Below are 17,450 nucleotides of genomic sequence, written 5' to 3'. Positions count from 1 at the left end.
CCTGGTTTAGGAAGAACTTGGTTGCCCCTGGCACCGTCATTTCCTTCACTCTGCCATCCCCATCTTGGTGAAAGTCCTTGAGCAGGTCAGTGAGATCGAGTACCAGATGGATGAAAGGGCCGTCAAAGACGGCTCTTTTCCCTCACATGCCACCGTTGAGCTCCTCTGCCGCAAAACACGTCGTCGCAATCAGGAAGCAAGAAAACATGGGCTGGTAAATCGTTCCAGGCTCAGATACTATTACGTGCTAAAATCAGAAGTCCAACACTCGGACAGGATATCCCCATGCTGTCGCATCAACGATTGAATAGCCGCACTTGCGACTTGCGATCCGCCAACAATCACGTCCAGTGAGCAGAGACCTTTCATGACGATATCAATCTGCCGGTGCCAGATGCTGTCAACGCCTTGATTTGCATTCTCCTGGTAAGAATGCAAGGAGACTATATTCTCAATGGTCTTCTGGAAGGTGGTTGCCGTCAAGCTGGGAGTAATATGGTAAGCGAGAATTGGGACTTCGGCACTGAGGCCGTTTTCGACATTGAAAAGCTCCTCGGTAGGTAGTGAGAGTACACGCTCGACTGTTCGGGAAACTGAAGAGACTGCTTCTTCTTGGTAGCTGCGTATGGTTGAGGTTACATGTGGGTCAGTGGGAGAATCGTAATCTCCCAACGAATCGGCTAGAATAAGGATACTAAGATCCCAGTACAGTGTGATAGAAACTGGTTGGCATTAGTATCGGGTCAGATCCGTATGCTATACAACATACCAGCAGATGTTCTGGACCGTACGGAAAGACGCTCAAGGTTGTCTATACAGGTTTTCATGAAAGGACGAAACAGTTGATTAAACTTGCCAACTGCTGTCACAGTCGAGGCTATAGCTTCGACGCGACTCTCACGTTGAGCGTGGCGAGAGACGGAACCTTTGACTTCAACTATTTGTCTCCAGACGCAGAACGCCTCTGCAACAGCTTTTTGGCATATGCTTGGAACGCTGTTATCTATATCTGGATGAAGATCCTGGTCATCGAACGAGACCAATATTGGCCCGCAACTAGGAGATGCTGTATGACCTTGACTTTGTTCAGTCAAAATTTCCCTATCAAAAGACAGATATAGCATACCTTTTGCATGGCTCAAAATGCCCGGTAATTTACAATGGTGATCCGTTGTAAGCGCTGCTCCGATATCACGGATGTATCCGCCCCATCGCACCACACTCAGGCTCGCTTCTAAGAGAGCACTATATACGGAACGTGATCCAAGAGTAGCACAATATTTCTTGACAAGTGTATCAAGAGATATGAGCTTTTGCAGACCCGCATCAAGAAATTCATGCGTCACGACAGACTCAATTGCCCCGTGAGCTTTGGTTGGAATAGCAATACCGTCAAAGAGAAGGGTTGCATATACAACTCTGAACGAGCGAGCTGACTGCGCGTTTTGAAGGAGTGTTTGCGCTTGGAACCAGGCATCATGGAATGCATTTTCGAGTGGGTCGCGTGCTGTCTGATTTTCATCAAAGCTGTCGGGGAATAGAGTATCGGTTGTGGACAGCCACTGGAGTGAGCATGCCCGAAGTACCGCTTTCAGCACAGCATCTGACTGTCTCCGTGCCGCTTTAGTCAGTCGGTTACCATATAGATAGCTGAAATGATCCAGGAAACGGACGGTACCCAGCACCGTCATCATGCAGCCGGGATCTCTCGGGGGCAGTCCAGGGCCCATTGGAGAGGCATCCGTCTGTGATGTTAAGGCTGATGCTAAGGCTTGTGATTGGGGTGATAAACTGCTCGAAAGCAGATTCTGTTCTTGTGAGGTTGAGTTTCCGTCCTCCAATTGGTAGCGACAGGCTGTTGCATATAGATTGCAATCATAATCCGCAAATCTAGACGCACAGCCCGTGACAATCATGTCATGGATTCGTGCGAGACGCACATCAAGGATAGTGGCATCCAATTTCGAGTTCAGCAGGCGGATGGGGCTATCCAATGAACTGCCAATGAGATATTGCAGATTTGGCCGTACACAAAGCCGGTTCTTAGAAGTTTCGATTGTTGTTACAGCATCAGGTGCAAGAAAATTCGGTAGATCTAAGCACTCACTATACCCTTCGAGATAATCAAAATCTAGCCATGATGCCAGGACGTCATGGCCAGCCACAGCGTCCGCTTGAAAGTCGCCACTGGCGAGGCCAGGGGATGCCTCAGCTGCGCTTTCTGAGGTGCTCTGCCGTGTACGAGCACGCTTAGACCGTTTCTTCTGTGCTTGAGAATCGACAAATTCAAACGTGCAATCATGTCCTAGGCGCTCGCAATGGGTACAGGCTATATCTGTGTCTCCAATTCGGGGTGACGAAAAGAAGCAGCGTCGCTTAGAGCGTCGACATGGGTCGCAGCTTGAGTTTTGGCGGCGCTGTGGCAGCATTTGTGGAGGATGGTTATAAAGGCAGTGAAAAAATCTAGAAGAAAAAAAAAATTAAATAGAATGACCGAATATACGAGTGACATGACTAGTTTGAATAGTTTTCTGGAAGGAAGTCGATAGTGCCTGAGGCATATACCGCAATGTGTGCACAAATTCTGATTCATCTGTGCATAAACATAACTATTTTACACACCTCTTATGAAGAACAACGATCAAGCACCCTCTCCAGCAGCCCTCCTCAGGCACCCCACTACAAACTCTGGATTACTCAAAAAAGGTGAATGTCCCTCCTGACACCTTTCCACATGAAAAACACCCTCCCCCTGCGCAATCATCCGTTCCTGCACAGACAGCGGCAATGCATTGTCGTTCTCGCAGACAATATACGTACTAGGGATCTCATGATAGGCCGTGTACGTGGTGGGCACAGTTAATGGACCTGGTGGGAATGAACCTAGATGAGTCAATGCCTCGTCTACGTCAGCTGGGTCGCAGCGGTTGTAAAGGACATCACGGATGGCGTGTTTGGGGAGGAGGATTGCGCCGTCCTGTAGCGGTTAGGTATTGCATGTTTGAAATGTGGAGAAAAGGAAAGGATGGGGTAGTACATCAGTGAATTGCATCCCCCCGTTCTTCTCCGCATACTCCTTCTGTTTCTTCTCCCGCTCTTCCTCTTCTGGCGTGACGGGTCTCATCTGCCCAACATGCGTCTGGCCCTTTGGCAGCGCCATAGCGCACATATAAACCAGGCGCAGGACACCGGTAGCATAGCCTTGCTTCTGGCGTTCTTCCTTGCCCAGGCCCTTGACGGCCTCGGACATGGCGACTCCGCCGAATGAGTGCGCGACGGCGATAACGTCTTGCCCGAGATCGAGTCTCTCCGTGATGGCGTGACGTACGGCATGCGCATCCTCTTCCCAGGTTGGAAGGGGTGGACTGGAGTTCACGGAAGGGAGGGCTACGGCCGTAGCGGAGTAGTTGTGGTTGGAGAGGTGGGTGATGAGGCGCGCGTAGTGGCGGGGGGTGTGCCAGGCGCCGGGGATGATTATAATTGCTGGATTGGACATTTTTTTGAAGGGAAAATAAGGAGAGATAATGGGAATGGTACTCAAGAAAATCGAGAAAATAGTGTGGATATGTAGATACTTTATATGGCCCGTCGGTTCCGCAGCTTGGCTTCATCGGATCCGATGGAACCTATCTATTGAGGGTTCCATATCTACACCACAGAAATGCCAGAAAAGTAAATCATTACATATTTCGCGATCCACTTTATACCTGCAGTAACATCAGTTGACCCTAGCGATACCTTTCCTCCCCTGCGGCACCGTAGCTTTACCTCTCCCCCTGCCCTACCATCGGACAACCCTCGACTCACCTTCAACTCCCCCAAAACTCGCAGAACTGCGTGATTACCTGTCGCTCTATCAAAAGCATCGGCTCCATTATAAAAACCCTCCGATAAGGATTGGCGCCTTGCTCAAGCAATTACCGCACCACAACATCCCCATCCCCATCCCCTTCCACAGCATAGTTTTTTTTTTTTTTTTTCCTTGGTTGATGCTAGGTCGAAGTCGCGACGGACTCCTTCGATAGAGTCGATTTTGCAGACGTCTTCGATGACGAAGTGTGGGTAGCCTTGTCGTATTTGTGCTTTACGCTATGAGTTAATCATGGTGGAGCCAGAGATGCGGGTGATGAGGATGGTATGAGCAGTAGGTAAGACAGTAGAAAGATAGATGATGAAGAGAAGAGGAAGCCAGTATACAAGCTAGTGTAGACCCTTATTACCAACCTAACTAACCCATCATGTGATTCCTGTACGTCTTTGTTTGCCAGGACGTGAGACAACCAGTACTACGGGAGAAACAAAACAGTTATTTATTGAGTCATCTAATCCATTACAGTTGTCCAAGCCAAGTCTTTCCCACCAGTCAATTCACCGTCCCATTCCGCACGGGGTCATAGTACCCTTTCGTACCCTGCTCCTGCTGCCCATGTCCATGTCCATGTCCATGCTGCTGCTGCTGTTGATTTTGCTGCAACTGATGCGATAAGTCCACCTGTTTCCGTGCTAGTCACCATCAGCATCCTTTCCCCAACCTTCCCCCTCCCCAGGGTCCAATAACAGGAGCAACATACCGGCCTCATTCCCCCTCCTCCGATTCCGATTATTCCTCTCATCTCTCGACCGAAACACACTATACAACAACCACCCCGCAACCCAATTCGGCCCGTACTCGCCGCTCGTCGAGCCACGGTCGAAATACGGCCTCGTGTACGACGACGCCGTCCGCCAGATCTCCAGGATGCCCCAGCGCTGGCACTCGGGGCGGATGTGGTGCCAGTAGAAGGGGGGTTGGGTGCGGGGGTCATCGCGGAGGGAGTCGAGGAGGTTGCTGCGGTCTTGGTTCATGCGGTTGTAGATTTGGATTGCTTCGTCCTTTTTTTGCGGATCTGGTTAGAGATTGGGGTGGGTGGGGGGCAGTAGGTGTATGGGGAAGGGAGGGTGAGGGGGGAGTACCCGCATGGCTCGATAGAACTGTTCATCTTGAGAAGAGGTAGTTAGGCCTAAAGCGCGCATGAACTCTTCCTTGTTGACTCGTGGTCCCACAGCCATCTTGACGATAATTACAAACAAGTATATCAGACGGCCAAAACACAAGCAAACCAAAAGAAGTCAAATAGACAAACGAAGGCAACCAGAGAAACCCAAGAGCGAAACGCAGGAAATAAATAGCCACGCCAACAACCCCTGCCCTACGTTAACCTATCCCACCCTCTCCTGACGAACCCGGGTAGCAAGGTTGTACGACCGTTTGATTCACGACTCTGGTTGTGTTTTGGCACCGCTATCCGCGGCGATGTGAACAATGGCATGGCACGGGATGGGTATGCAGGACCGTTGGACTTATCTGCTGGCTTGTGTAGCGAGACGTTGTTGTCCGTGACAATTGTCCGGGAGGTATATGGGTTGTTTGCTAGTAGAGCAGGATGGATGCATATATACCCGAGTGACCACTGGAGTCAGATTGAAGTGACATTGTATCAAACAATACGTTTGTTATTCTGCTGGCCTGCTGCTGGCCTGGCCTGTCGTCATAGTATTGCTTTTTTTCCCTCCCCTTCAGGATCTGATCATCTGCGTATAAAACCGAGCAGAAAGTACCACGACGGCAAACATACCATCGTACATTTCATCTCAATCTCACCCGCAGGCGCAGACGCAGAAACAGGAACGGCCACGAAAGGGGACATGACACAACCCGGTCCATGTTCCGGTTCCGTTCAACGCAAACCGTCTGTGTCACAATTGTGGGTGTGATGTGGATGGATGGCCTGGTTCGTAGGGTATAGATACAGACTGGTTGGCGGAGGGATGGAGGTGATCTTACTGGATGTCTCTTTTCCGGGGACGGAATCCTCGGTGTGCGGTGTGAGATAATATTGCTTTGTTTGGAGGGTGTATATAATAGTGTACTATACCCGGACTCCATGCTCGGGGTAGCGAGTTGTCTACGTATGACTAGGTGGCACTGTGCAGGTGGCTGTTTGATATCGTAGTACACACGCGGGTGTCGTGGACCTGTCAACCTGTCTGGATACCGACAAAGACACGGAAACTATTGGTCACTGGTGAATATAAATGGTTGATTTTGGATTCGTAGCAAATGCTGAGCTGAGCTAAATTCTACCAACTGACCTGTTGTAACAAAAACCAAATGTCAAACACGCTCAAAGAAAATAGAAAAATAAACATGAAAAAAAAAAAAAAACATGACAACCGCCGTTATTCATAACCAGAGACCAGGGGGGTAAAAAGTTCGAGGCTGAGAAAAAGCAAATATTGTCATCTGTCATCTACCGCATCGTTCCATGCATAAGTGACATTCCATTTTTTGAAGAAAAAAAGAGAAGAAAAAAAAGAAAAAAAAAGAGGTGAAAAGGCGAAGAAAGGATTTATATTCCTTTGTACGCTGTACATCTGGGCCGCTAAGACTCTTCACCGTAGAACTTGCGGAGAAATTCCTCAACTTCTTTGTAATCCTCCTTGACCTGACCCAGGGTCTTTTCGATGTTCTTCAGCGAGGTGCTCTGGTCGGGTTCGTCGGCGGTACCGGTGTCATCCTTGCCGGCGCCGTAGTGCTGGATCTTCTCACATGCTTCCTTGACCTTGCTCAGGCCCAACGTTGCCGACGATCCTTTGAGGAAGTGACCAAGGGACGACAGATCGGAAAGTTTCTTCTCCTCGCTGCGGACATTAGCGCGATTTTTCATGATGCTGATGCTGCAGAGAAACATACAGAGCCTTCTCCATCTTCTCGAATGTGCTGTCGGCCTGCTCGAAAAATCCAAATACAATACCCTGGCTGAAGTCGCGGTCGTCGTCATCGTCCATTTCGAGGATTTGTTCAAAGGTGGATTCGTCAATCGAGTCGGCCATGTCGGAGAGCTTAGGGGGACCGGTCTTGGTCTGGGGAGGTAATCAGCATCGCGAACGTGAATTGTCGGGATCGAAGTATCGGAGTACATACCGTCTCCTCTGTCGTCTTGGTGGTGGTGGTGGGAGCCATGGTGTGTGGTGTGTTTGAGAGGTGGGTGGTATTTGGCGGTAGGTATTGTTGGTGTTGTGGTGGTGATGGTGGAGGCGTAGCGAATAAGGCGATATCACCAAAGCTGACCTGATCAACAGGAACTGAAGCTGGGATGAGGATGTCGGATGTCGCTCGAGTCAGGCAAGGTCCACTCGCGGTGGTTTAGGGAAATAGCTGGGGAAAACAAGCGATTTTACAGTCTGTTTTTTTGTTTATGGTCAGTCTAAGTTACAGTTGGTGGTCGAGATTGAATAAGTAAAGGTAGAGAGTATCAGTGGGTTGAGTGGAAAAAAGGAGACCGAGAGGAGGGGCAGATGCAAAATGGAATTATCCCACCTTAAATCGCGGCGGCTGGAATCTGGTATCGTGGGTATATCTATGCAACGAAAAGAGGAAAAAAATAAAACAAAAAAGGCAAAAGAAGGAGTGAATTCGATGGTTCTTTTGGGAAAAGAAGAAGAAGAGAAAAAAGAAAGAAGCGAAGAAAACGAGGGGAAAAAACGAAAGTGGAGGAGAGATTTGGTTATGCTTTGTGGGTTCACTACTCCCAATATTGATAATGAGAACCGTCTTCTTTGTTATTGATTTCTATATGGCGTGACGGGAGTTCTCTGCATCATCAACCCTACACTACATACTTCTTTCCATATAACTTCTTGAATCTCTTGATAGAACAATAATGATGAATCTTCTTTCTAGTACTCGAGTACGTACCTCTGTACTGCTATTCTTATTCTACCGTTCTACCGACAAATTCGGTTCTTGTGGAGCACCTCGGTCAAATCCCTCTCGGCGGAGTATTTGCCTTGACTCTGGATGATCTAATAGTAATAATATTCATCAATCTCGAGGGAAGATGCTCTATAAAAAGAATCTCGATGAACATCTGACATGATAAGCATCCAGCCCCCTCGAGCCTTAAATACCCGTACTATTTATGATGGAGTCCCTGGACAACCGCTTCAAATCCTGATGACCGCATCGGATGATGAAATCATGATGAAAGCGGTCAACAACTTTGTTCCATCACCACGTGAGCACAACTCAACAAGAATGAGTTTCTATATTCTACTCTACTCCCCTATATAAGAGAAGTCAAATACCTTCAACTCAAAGATGGCTCCTTCGATCTTATAAAAATGTGCGAAAGAATCCCCTTCAGCCCTCTCGCAACGCCCTTCACCTATCAGCATCCCGCACTCTCTCCACCTTGACATCACCGCAACCCCTTCACAGCCAATCAGGTAACTATCCCGCACTGCCGCTGACGTTGGCGGGGCTCGCCAAGACCTTAGCGGGGCGATTATCTCAACGCTGGTTCGCTGGAAAACAATAGCGGGTTGGGAACCCAAAGAACGCGCCAAAGGGCCGTCTACTGCCTATTCGGGTAGGTACAATCAGGTGACCGGTCCAGGGCGTGCGTTTTGTACGCCGGACGGATGTTGTATGACTGCTGGGGTCACCATAGCCTGGCTGGGTTGCTGGCTGTACAACCACTGTGAAGCAGAAGGTTACATGAACATATGTTGCGACACCGACTGACTAACGCTGTAGAGGGGTGCGGCTCAACATACCACGTGCGGAACTCTGCAAATAATAAACCATGGCTGCCCGAATCTCCTTGTTTCTGGAAACCCACGGCGATCCTGAAGCTTGACCATCGAGCAGAAACTGTGACATCCGTCCAGCGAACCACCAAGACAAGCCCCGCAGTTGCTCCAGTCTGCACAACGCATCGATGCTTTGGCCCCAAGGTAATACCCAACTTGGGGGCGGAAAAGAATCGCCAAAATCCCTTATGGGGGAATTTTCATCGCCATTGCTAAGCAGATTCCTCTCTCTCAAAGGTCATATATGCGTACTTGTACAGACTTACCATTATGTGCGTTCTTCTATGCGTTGAACTACGCCCTGATTTGGAAGAACATTCGAGTGGCAGAAGCTTGATTACGACGTTTACGCTGCGTCTCAATGGATCACCTACGGCAGTGATCTCTCGTTCGAGACGTTCAAGGATATGATGGGGGGATAAAAATAGGGGTTTGCTAAGATGCCTGGTGCTTTGTATAAGGGGATAGAAGCGCTTTCTCGGAGTCGTTGATGGTTTTGGAAGCAACGGTATATTGGAAATCGATGAGAGCCAACTATAGAAAGTAGTAAAAGGGTAAGTTACAAATGGTAGCTGAATAAGCAAAGAGAAATAAGTTAACTAACTATAGATGGAAGAATTGTTCGTCGAAGCTGCAGACTCTCAGGTGGATTTATCCTGGGTGGACGTAGCAACCGTACCACGAACCATATTCCCACTCCCCGACTCGATAACACAAATAATCTCGATTGGTGGTCGTAAGCTCATATGGACGAAACAGATCAAGGTCAGATATTTTATCTGCAATTTTCGCACACGAAAACTTCATTTCCGTCTCCCCAAGGTGTCCCCAGGGATCCCAGTATAGTGGTGAGATGTATCGCCCGTGAAAGAATGATCAGAATAGATGTTGTAGATGATATAAATGCCATTGGCCTCGCTGCGCCGGAACAGGCGCATGACCTCAGCGAATTCGGTTTTCATTCAGTCCCCATTTCCTGCATCCCCTAGGGTTCGTAGATCTTCGTTGTCGTGGCACCAGGTTTGCAACTCGTCAATCTGGTGGAATACAAACTCGTCCTCATCAGATTCAGAATCGTTCTCATTAACGAGCGTAGTGTCCTCCAAAGCCACGCGGTCACAATCGGGTATCGGAGGCTGTACGTTTTTTGATTCCTAGAATATTATCAGGGGCAAGTCTATGGCTGATCCAGCTTGGGCGCTTTTGATCGGGAATAAGAGTATTAGGGCTTATCACGATCCGGTAGAAGACCCCGTTCTGATCTCTGCCAACGGGAAGTCATGGCGCTACCTTCCTGTACATTGTGTTTAATTGTGCTCGGCTTCATTCATCGTTGTAACTCATTGTGTCAAATGTATGGAGCATTTCGCTTCGTGTCATAAGAGTGGCTCTTTCTCTCATGCTCTTCTCTGATCCTCACCCTCACCCATTCACAGTAGGCAATCACGAACTTTTGGAGATGGGAACTGTTTTTGGAGGTCATGTATGAATTCCTTTTCAAGCTCTGGTTGAACATGCATTTTTTGTGGCATATTTCAGTCGAAAATCCCACTAAAAATGCTAGAGTTGAAGAGAAATTGTCTTCGTTGTCGCTGGGATCATGATGGAGGCGTGACTTGCTTAAATAATTGGAACTTAATGAGTAAATGGCTTTGCTGTCACCGCAATACTTGTTCATGTACACTGTGGGACAAGTGAAAAGAACGAAAGATGATCAGTGAATTGAGCAACCATCAACTCTACAGATTTATCCATCAGCGACACACAGAGCTTCCATATTTTCATCCACATATAGTCAGACTCACCTCATTACCTGATCTATCAGAAGCCAGTTTTGTTGTTTATCGAAGAGGGACACATGGAAGAATCTTGCAAGGAGCAGCTTTCCTTGTGATACGCCCAATGTCCCCTACAACCAGCATCAGACTACTACCACCGGCCAGAAGGGCGACATGATCGAGCGTTGGTAGTCGCACATTGCAAGCAAGAGTCAAGACCTTCCCAATCATTCATTGATTATCTTTCGGAATGGCTCGCCTCTTTACCAGCGTCCAGTGCTGCCTTGGTTGACTAGACCTTAGCAACCACATTGTGGTTGAAGCCAAAACAGACGTGGTTATCTCCGCGGCATGGATAAACTATGACATAGAAATTATCCACGCGGAATAACTCTCTAGATGTGAGAGAAAAGGAACAACTGCGACGCCTTGCAAAGTGAGCACCCACGCCAACGATGATTTAAGCGGAGCAACAAGTTCAATTCGGCAACTGTGCCGAAAAGTTGGCTTTCTTTTGCTGTGGTCAGCTTCATGACTGAGCCTGGCCATCACAATACACACAAGCCCTCGTCGCTTTTCTGTCCAATATACGGACCGTACGCTCGATACGCATCATCCGCGAGAGCACTCGCGTGGAGAGAGAGATATTACTAGCAGACTCTAATGGCCCGCTGGCAACAAACGGACGAATCCCAGGCAGTTTTTTAGCCGAATCGGGGCGCAGGAACACAGAATCGCGTCGTTCCACAAGCAAAGCCCCTAGGGAACCAACGCCGCAAATTAAACGAGTCCTTCATGAACATGCTTACCACTAGCACGATGGGGCTCGGGATGAAGAGCGGTATGAGGAGACGTCCGCAAGACGAGCAGAGTGCCTTCAAGTATAATATTGTCAAGGCCTAGAAAGTGAACTTTGTTCCACCTACCAGATAAACATAAACCACAGGGTTTTAGCAAAGGGCAGGGTATAATACCAGTGTTTTAATGCCGATAGATAAAGTGAGAATGGTTGGCAAAGAAAAGGAAATATCTTCAGACACGGAGAAGTTATTAACTGGACTCTGAAATTTGGCCCCTCGTGGATAATAGGATCGACGTTGAAATATTCCAACGCCGACTTCAAGTGAGCGAATATTACCAATTTGCTACGAACCTCGATATCGACCCATGGTCTACATTTCGGACGCAATTGCATTTTCCTATTGATAACTTCACTTCAAAGGTATCGCTACAGAACATGTACGCTCTCCTCTCTGACCAGCTCCCGAAACGGAAAGAGGAAGCAGTTAAGAGGGTCGAAAATACCTATGAAAGATGACGACACTAGCATTTTTGAATTGCGCTGACGATAAAACAAGATTGCATTGCATAAACGCTCTCTTTATTGAATAATAAAACTCGCACAAATGTGCAACTTGCAATATCAGCAGTACTGTTACGCCTGCAGCGGCATGATGGGATATCGTATCCGGATTTCTCTGATGTGAGAACAGGCTTATAATCCCGTCGCTCATGATTACGAGCGCTTTTTATCTCTGGGAGGTATATCAGGTATTCAGGTGAGGTCATCTCAGTCAAGCGGTATGCTTTCGGGACCTAATCTGGCACGGCATGGTCCAATCTAAACGGTTAATTAGCCAGTGAATAATCCTGCCTTTTGCCAAAATGGGCCAGGTATTCGTGAACAAAGATTCGATTGAAGTCTGATCAAGACATAGGAACGATAATTTAGAGCCTGATTTATTTTATAACAAAGGCGACAGCTTATATTTTGTTCTTGGGGATCGCAGACAGGCCTCGGTGCATCTAGGTATGGCACAAGGGTTTCCTCTCAACTTGTTTTTATCCATTCAGATCAAAAAGCTTTGGGCAAACCATGTACGGTGTTTGGCATTGTGTCAGACCCATATCAATTCAATTTCATCGTAATACGAGAAGGAGGCTTCACGGGACACTTAATGGTCCTGCCGGCTCTGTCTGAATAACAGAAATCAGGTGAATATCTGAGAAAAAGGGCGACAGGATGGCGCCCAGACACAAGAAGAGGACCTCTCATTTCCCTGACAGTTTGACTAAAAAGATGGATGATCAAACCCCTTCCGGTACTGAGATTTCCTGCGAAGAGACGTGTGAGCCTCATGTATATCAGGAAATGATGGCGTATCAGTCCCCAGCAAAGGAACTACTTATTCCAATTCAACTGTAAGCTAAGGGAAGACTATGTGGTTTCCTGTGCAGCAGAAGTTGCAACAGTTTGCAATACGGTTGAACTGGGGATGGTATGGACAGGGTAACCGGGCAGAAGAACGAGAGCTATGTCTATGGATCGCAGGTTGCCACCAGAGACATGTTCGTTGTCTATCCAAATGGTGATAAGTCAACCAACGTCGTCATCGAGGGATGCGTTCTGGTCAGGACTAAATCAGAGGCTGCAGGCACTGACTCAAAGAAGCATGGAAACTCAGGTTTTCCCTCACAATCTGGCAGATACCGCACGACAGTGATGACAACGGAACCATTCTGATTTTAACAGGATGATTTACCGGCATTCATAAAAGCACAGCCCATCCCAGAGTCGCATACGGTGTACACTCTAGAGTTAGCCAGGCATGCTGCAGAACGGGCTCTCACCCATGCACGCCTAACGGTTTTGCGCGTCTTAAATAACAAGAATATTCGAAGGATACCGGCCTCCAACTCCTAATAAAGCTATCCCGAGATATCTAAAAGAGTCCAGCAAGGTGGGTGAAATAACGAAAGATCTGCTGGGAATTGTCGACATGTTTTGGGCACGTTAGGCTCTTTTCGATGTCGCAAGCTAATCAGTCATGATGTTCTAGCTCAAGCAGGCGAAGGCATCCCCTGACGGACCCGAAGAATGACAGGGCACAATACGGCATAACGATGAACGTCCCAGACCGTGTGCCAGCAATTTTTATTCGTCTGTCTACACAAGCCCAACATCTGGGAACTCTTTTTTCTAAGGAGCAAGCTAGGAAATTTGGAAGGGAGTGGAGATCGAAAAAAAAAAAAATCTGCAGAAAGGCTCGGGACATCCGCCTTCATAAATACAAGCCTCTCGTTCTTGCAGCCATTCGGTCACTGAGAGATACAGAGGCCTATATTGTGCTCCCAAATTTAGAAAACATAACTGGTAACATCAAACTCTATGAGCGGCGAGTTCGAGCAATCGAGGAAATGAGAAAGTGTTTGCACTTTCTTGGTCATACAACTGACATTGTCCAAGCATTAGACGGCCATTTGCGTGCACACCGATGGTATTATGTATGCCAAGGGATAATGGGTTACGCAACCCAAGCCACCTTCGACCCAAAGAGTGTTCGCTCATATATGCCACTTCAAGTGGGAGCCCGGGGAGTACACCACGGCATATGCCGAGGTATGTGCGAGCTTTCAACGTGCCACATGGTGGCAGAAGCATAATATCAGCGCAAAGACACTATCATGGGCTATCCAGTGCGTCCAGTATGCTCGGAGGCTACATCGAGCTACAACGTGGAGGTAGACAAATGGAAGAAAGTCGGGATCACATGCTACCACGTATTTCTACCGTGCCTACAAATGAAGGACGACAGCTAGAGATTAAAGATATCAAATTCTCCTTCCGGTTGCTTATCTATGAAAGTCGCCATTAACGACATATTTCAGGTGCATAGCGCTATATTTAAAACTGTGGCCTAAAGAAAGACCACAATTGCTTGAATCATGATTCGATGGAAGCCGCAAAACTCGCCTACTCATCCAGACGATAGAGTCATATTCGATGGGCAGTGGCTATGTGTCGAAAGATTCAAGCCCCGTTGTCACTAACTGGAAATCGGAGACTAACGGGCTTCCGAAATGATTCCTCTCTACAACGTGCAGACGACGCAATCTTGTCACGGCGAGAAGATACACATCATCTCTATTATGTATGGTTTACCCGACAAAAGACCTCTTCATTGGCCATTGCCGCGTAAAAACAAGATTATCGCAGCCAGTTTCCAGCATTGGTCGCAGGGTTGAAAGTATGAGTTAGGGCTTGTTGAGAATACATACAAAAGTATCAACAGCGATGGATACAATTAGCAATAGGCAACTTTTAGTCAACCAATCATATATCCCTTAACAATCTTGTGACCATATAATAATAGCCCGTTTTTGGGCTTCAAATGTAACTCCCCATCCCAACACCCTGTATATTACATAATCATCTCCAGATCTCCGAATCCCCAAAATTTGCCGAAGGACAACAAACAACAACCACCGAACCGAGCGAGCATCGCCAGCAATTGAGCACTCTTGCTCATTCCTCCCTCCGTCCTCTCATCTCTAACCGTCCCTCGTTAACAATCAAACCGCCAAAATGTCCCTAACACGCTTCTACCTCTTCACCTACAACGCCCTCAACTTCATCCTCTGGGCCACAAGCACCATCTACGCAGCCCTCCTCGTCACCCAACAAACCTCCCTCCCAGCCATCTTCAATAAAGTCTACAACCCCTACCTGATCTCCGCGCAGTCTCTTGCTATCCTCGAAATTTTGCACTCGCTTCTCGGCCTCGTGCGCGCGCCTGTCATGACTACCCTGATGCAAGTCGCGAGTCGGTTGTTGCTTGTTTGGGGGATTATGTACCCGTTCGGTGACCATGGTGCTGTTGGTAAGGGGATTGTGGGTGGTTTTGGGGAGGGGCAGTTGGGTGATTATGCGTTTTTGGGGTGTTTGGGGGCTTGGGGGGTTACGGAGTGTATTCGGTATGGGTTCTTTGCGTTGCAGGTTAGTGGGGTTGGGGTGCCGGGTTGGTGGACTTGGTTGAGGTATGTTTTTTTTTCTTTCTCCTTAAAAATCTTTGGCGTAGGAGGTGATTCTAATGAAGTAGATACAACACATTCTACGTCCTGTATCCCCTCGGTATTAGCAGTGAGTGCACGATGGTTGTTAAGGCGCTTCAGCCGGCGGCTGAGTTGCATCCGGCTTTCTGGTGGTTTTTGGTTGTTGTTCTTGGTATCTATGTTCCTGGTATGTTGTCCCTATTTTCGTTCATTCCGGTGGCATGTACTGACTGGGCTCAGGCTCGTACATCCTCTACACACACATGATTGCTCAGCGTCGCAAGGCCCTTAAGAAGCAGAAGAACTAGGTCTGTCTTGACATGGCCGTATATATGTAGATATTAGTCTATGGTATCTATATCTGTAATTACATCTCTTTCATGATATCTCGAACTGCCTTAGCCGCAAACTTCTTCCGTTCGCTTTCCGGTAAATCGGCGCTCATATCTGCTTCATTAGCATCTGCCCATAAACAATGGTCAAAGTAGAGAATACACACCTTTAATAGCCTGCATCCGTAACATCAATGCCTCCATCGATTCAACCTTAAGGTCGCCATCATCATCCCCAAAATCCCCGAACTCATCCTCCCCATCATCACCACCCCTTTCAATGGCCATACGCAGGCCAAACATCTCCCGCTCAAGTTCATTGACCTCAAGATTGAACCCGCTGCTACTCTTATCAAGACCCAGGAGTTGTTCTTCGAGATGATCATCGAACCCCAGATCAGCGTCTACATCTGTAGACTGATCATCAGAGGCCCAATCGTGCGTTTCGATGATCTGGCGGATCCGGCGCATTCCTTGGTATTCTACTCAATTAGCATGCGGCACATGGATAAGGAATGATTAAGGAAATCATACCACCATATTTATCCCTAACATCCGTATCCGGCGCACTAGGATCCCAACTCGCAATATCAAAATCCATCAACCCGATATCATCAAGCTGGTCCTCCCACCATGAAATAGAGAATGGTTTCTCCGTCTCTCCAAGCACACCCTCATCCTCGGAACCGTTCTTGGTCTTCTTATCCTTATCGCCATCCTCAACGAGGACAATCAAACCCAGCACCTCTCCAAACCCAATCCCCCCACCTTCACCATCGTCGTCGCCATCACCACTTCTCTCACTCTCGACTAACCGCTTGACATCACCGATACACCTTAGGAAGTCCTTGAGTGACTTGACGTCCTCTCGTTCTGCAACGTCTTCACTGCCATCGTGTCCAGGGCGCGGGTTCTTTAAGCAGATAACAACACCCCCAATCGCATCACGCACGACCCGCGCCTCAGCACCCGAGAACTCGGCTTTCCATTGCGCTGCGCCTGTGTCTGTCCCTTTCACACCCGTGTCTGTTGTCTCCGCCTCTGAGCCTGTCACTCTCTTCGCATCCGTAGTAGAATTTGTCGGAATCTCATCAACCCATATCGGCACCTCTGCTTTGTAATACTTGTTCTCGATCGTGAGCGGCGTATGTGTCGTATACCCCGCGAACGTGGTCTTCACGGACGCGGGCTCGTCCTGGGACGCGATAGCAGTCGCAGCAGTCACGGATGGAGGATCCTTGACGGCGACGCCAGTCAGGGTGTGTAAGAGGGGAGGGATGGTGGTGAGGGAGTGCGAGGTCGGGCTGAGGATGAGGAGGCGGCGGGGGGAGGGGATTAATTTGGATTTGGATTGCAAGTTCGATGGTCCTGGTGTGGGTTTTGGTGGCGTCGTTGCTGTTGATTCTGGTGAGGAGGGGGTTGATGGTGTCATTTTTGTTGTTTCTGAGTGTGTTGGTTGGTTAGTTGTTTATTTGAAGAGATGGATTGCATGGATTGCGGAGATGGCATTGGCGGAGCTGACTTTGGGCGGATTTGCAGAGCTCAGAACCAAGCTCCAAAGCTATATACGAACTACACCCTCACGCGTTTTGTCTCCGGCTCAATCAGAAAAGACATCTAGTAATTATAGCCCAGCCGTCATTATCATGCAGTTGAGAATCCACTGCTCCCCTTATGGGTACATTTGTACAATGACAAACTTAAACTAGATTGGAATCCCCAAAATCGTAACTTCTAAAGACCAAGAACAAATACCTAGTCCTGCCTGCTTGTAATAGCATTCGTGATATGAACTGGACCAGACCGATTATCTCATTGAGCGTAAATTTTCAAGTCCCCAACAAAACATAAAGAAAAACGCCGACCATCATAT

At 48.0% G+C, this 17,450-nt stretch overlaps 6 protein-coding genes across 6 annotated transcripts; 1 reads left to right on the top strand and 5 right to left on the bottom strand.

The window, feature by feature from the left end:
- Positions 1-240: 240 nt before the first annotated feature.
- Positions 241-2,429, bottom strand: ACHE_10752S (Zn(II)2Cys6 transcription factor domain-containing protein; the record flags this gene model as incomplete). The annotated part of the gene is made up of 3 exons (XM_043282764.1): positions 241-722; positions 770-1,075; positions 1,127-2,429. 3 exons carry the CDS (start codon positions 2,427-2,429, stop codon positions 241-243), a joined length of 2,091 nt encoding a protein of 696 aa, XP_043131872.1.
- A 212-nt stretch (positions 2,430-2,641) lies between these two features.
- ACHE_10751S (alpha/beta hydrolase) lies at positions 2,642-3,496 on the bottom strand (the record flags this gene model as incomplete). The annotated part of the gene is made up of 2 exons (XM_043282753.1): positions 2,642-2,977; positions 3,038-3,496. 2 exons carry the CDS (start codon positions 3,494-3,496, stop codon positions 2,642-2,644), a joined length of 795 nt encoding a protein of 264 aa, XP_043131871.1.
- Positions 3,497-4,363: 867 nt separating this feature from the next.
- Positions 4,364-5,049, bottom strand: ACHE_10750S (uncharacterized protein; the record flags this gene model as incomplete). The annotated part of the gene is made up of 3 exons (XM_043282742.1): positions 4,364-4,503; positions 4,572-4,872; positions 4,954-5,049. The coding sequence occupies 3 exons, from the start codon at positions 5,047-5,049 to the stop codon at positions 4,364-4,366; spliced, it is 537 nt and encodes a 178-aa protein (XP_043131870.1).
- A 1,373-nt stretch (positions 5,050-6,422) lies between these two features.
- On the bottom strand, positions 6,423-7,003 carry ACHE_10749S (Hpt domain-containing protein; the record flags this gene model as incomplete). Its single annotated transcript, XM_043282730.1, has 3 exons — positions 6,423-6,681; positions 6,734-6,903; positions 6,965-7,003. The coding sequence occupies 3 exons, from the start codon at positions 7,001-7,003 to the stop codon at positions 6,423-6,425; spliced, it is 468 nt and encodes a 155-aa protein (XP_043131869.1).
- A 7,775-nt stretch (positions 7,004-14,778) lies between these two features.
- ACHE_10748A (protein tyrosine phosphatase-like domain-containing protein) lies at positions 14,779-15,553 on the top strand (the record flags this gene model as incomplete). Its single annotated transcript, XM_043282719.1, has 3 exons — positions 14,779-15,230; positions 15,293-15,432; positions 15,486-15,553. 3 exons carry the CDS (start codon positions 14,779-14,781, stop codon positions 15,551-15,553), a joined length of 660 nt encoding a protein of 219 aa, XP_043131868.1.
- Positions 15,554-15,612: 59 nt separating this feature from the next.
- Positions 15,613-17,009, bottom strand: ACHE_10747S (adaptin-binding domain-containing protein; the record flags this gene model as incomplete). Its single annotated transcript, XM_043282708.1, has 3 exons — positions 15,613-15,692; positions 15,745-16,059; positions 16,112-17,009. The coding sequence occupies 3 exons, from the start codon at positions 17,007-17,009 to the stop codon at positions 15,613-15,615; spliced, it is 1,293 nt and encodes a 430-aa protein (XP_043131867.1).
- Between the last annotated feature and the right edge of the window lie 441 nt (positions 17,010-17,450).

Source organism: Aspergillus chevalieri, chromosome 1 (assembly GCF_016861735.1).
Source record: "Aspergillus chevalieri M1 DNA, chromosome 1, nearly complete sequence".
NCBI lineage: Eukaryota > Fungi > Ascomycota > Eurotiomycetes > Eurotiales > Aspergillaceae > Aspergillus > Aspergillus chevalieri.
This window is presented reverse-complemented; position numbering and strand designations above follow the sequence as displayed.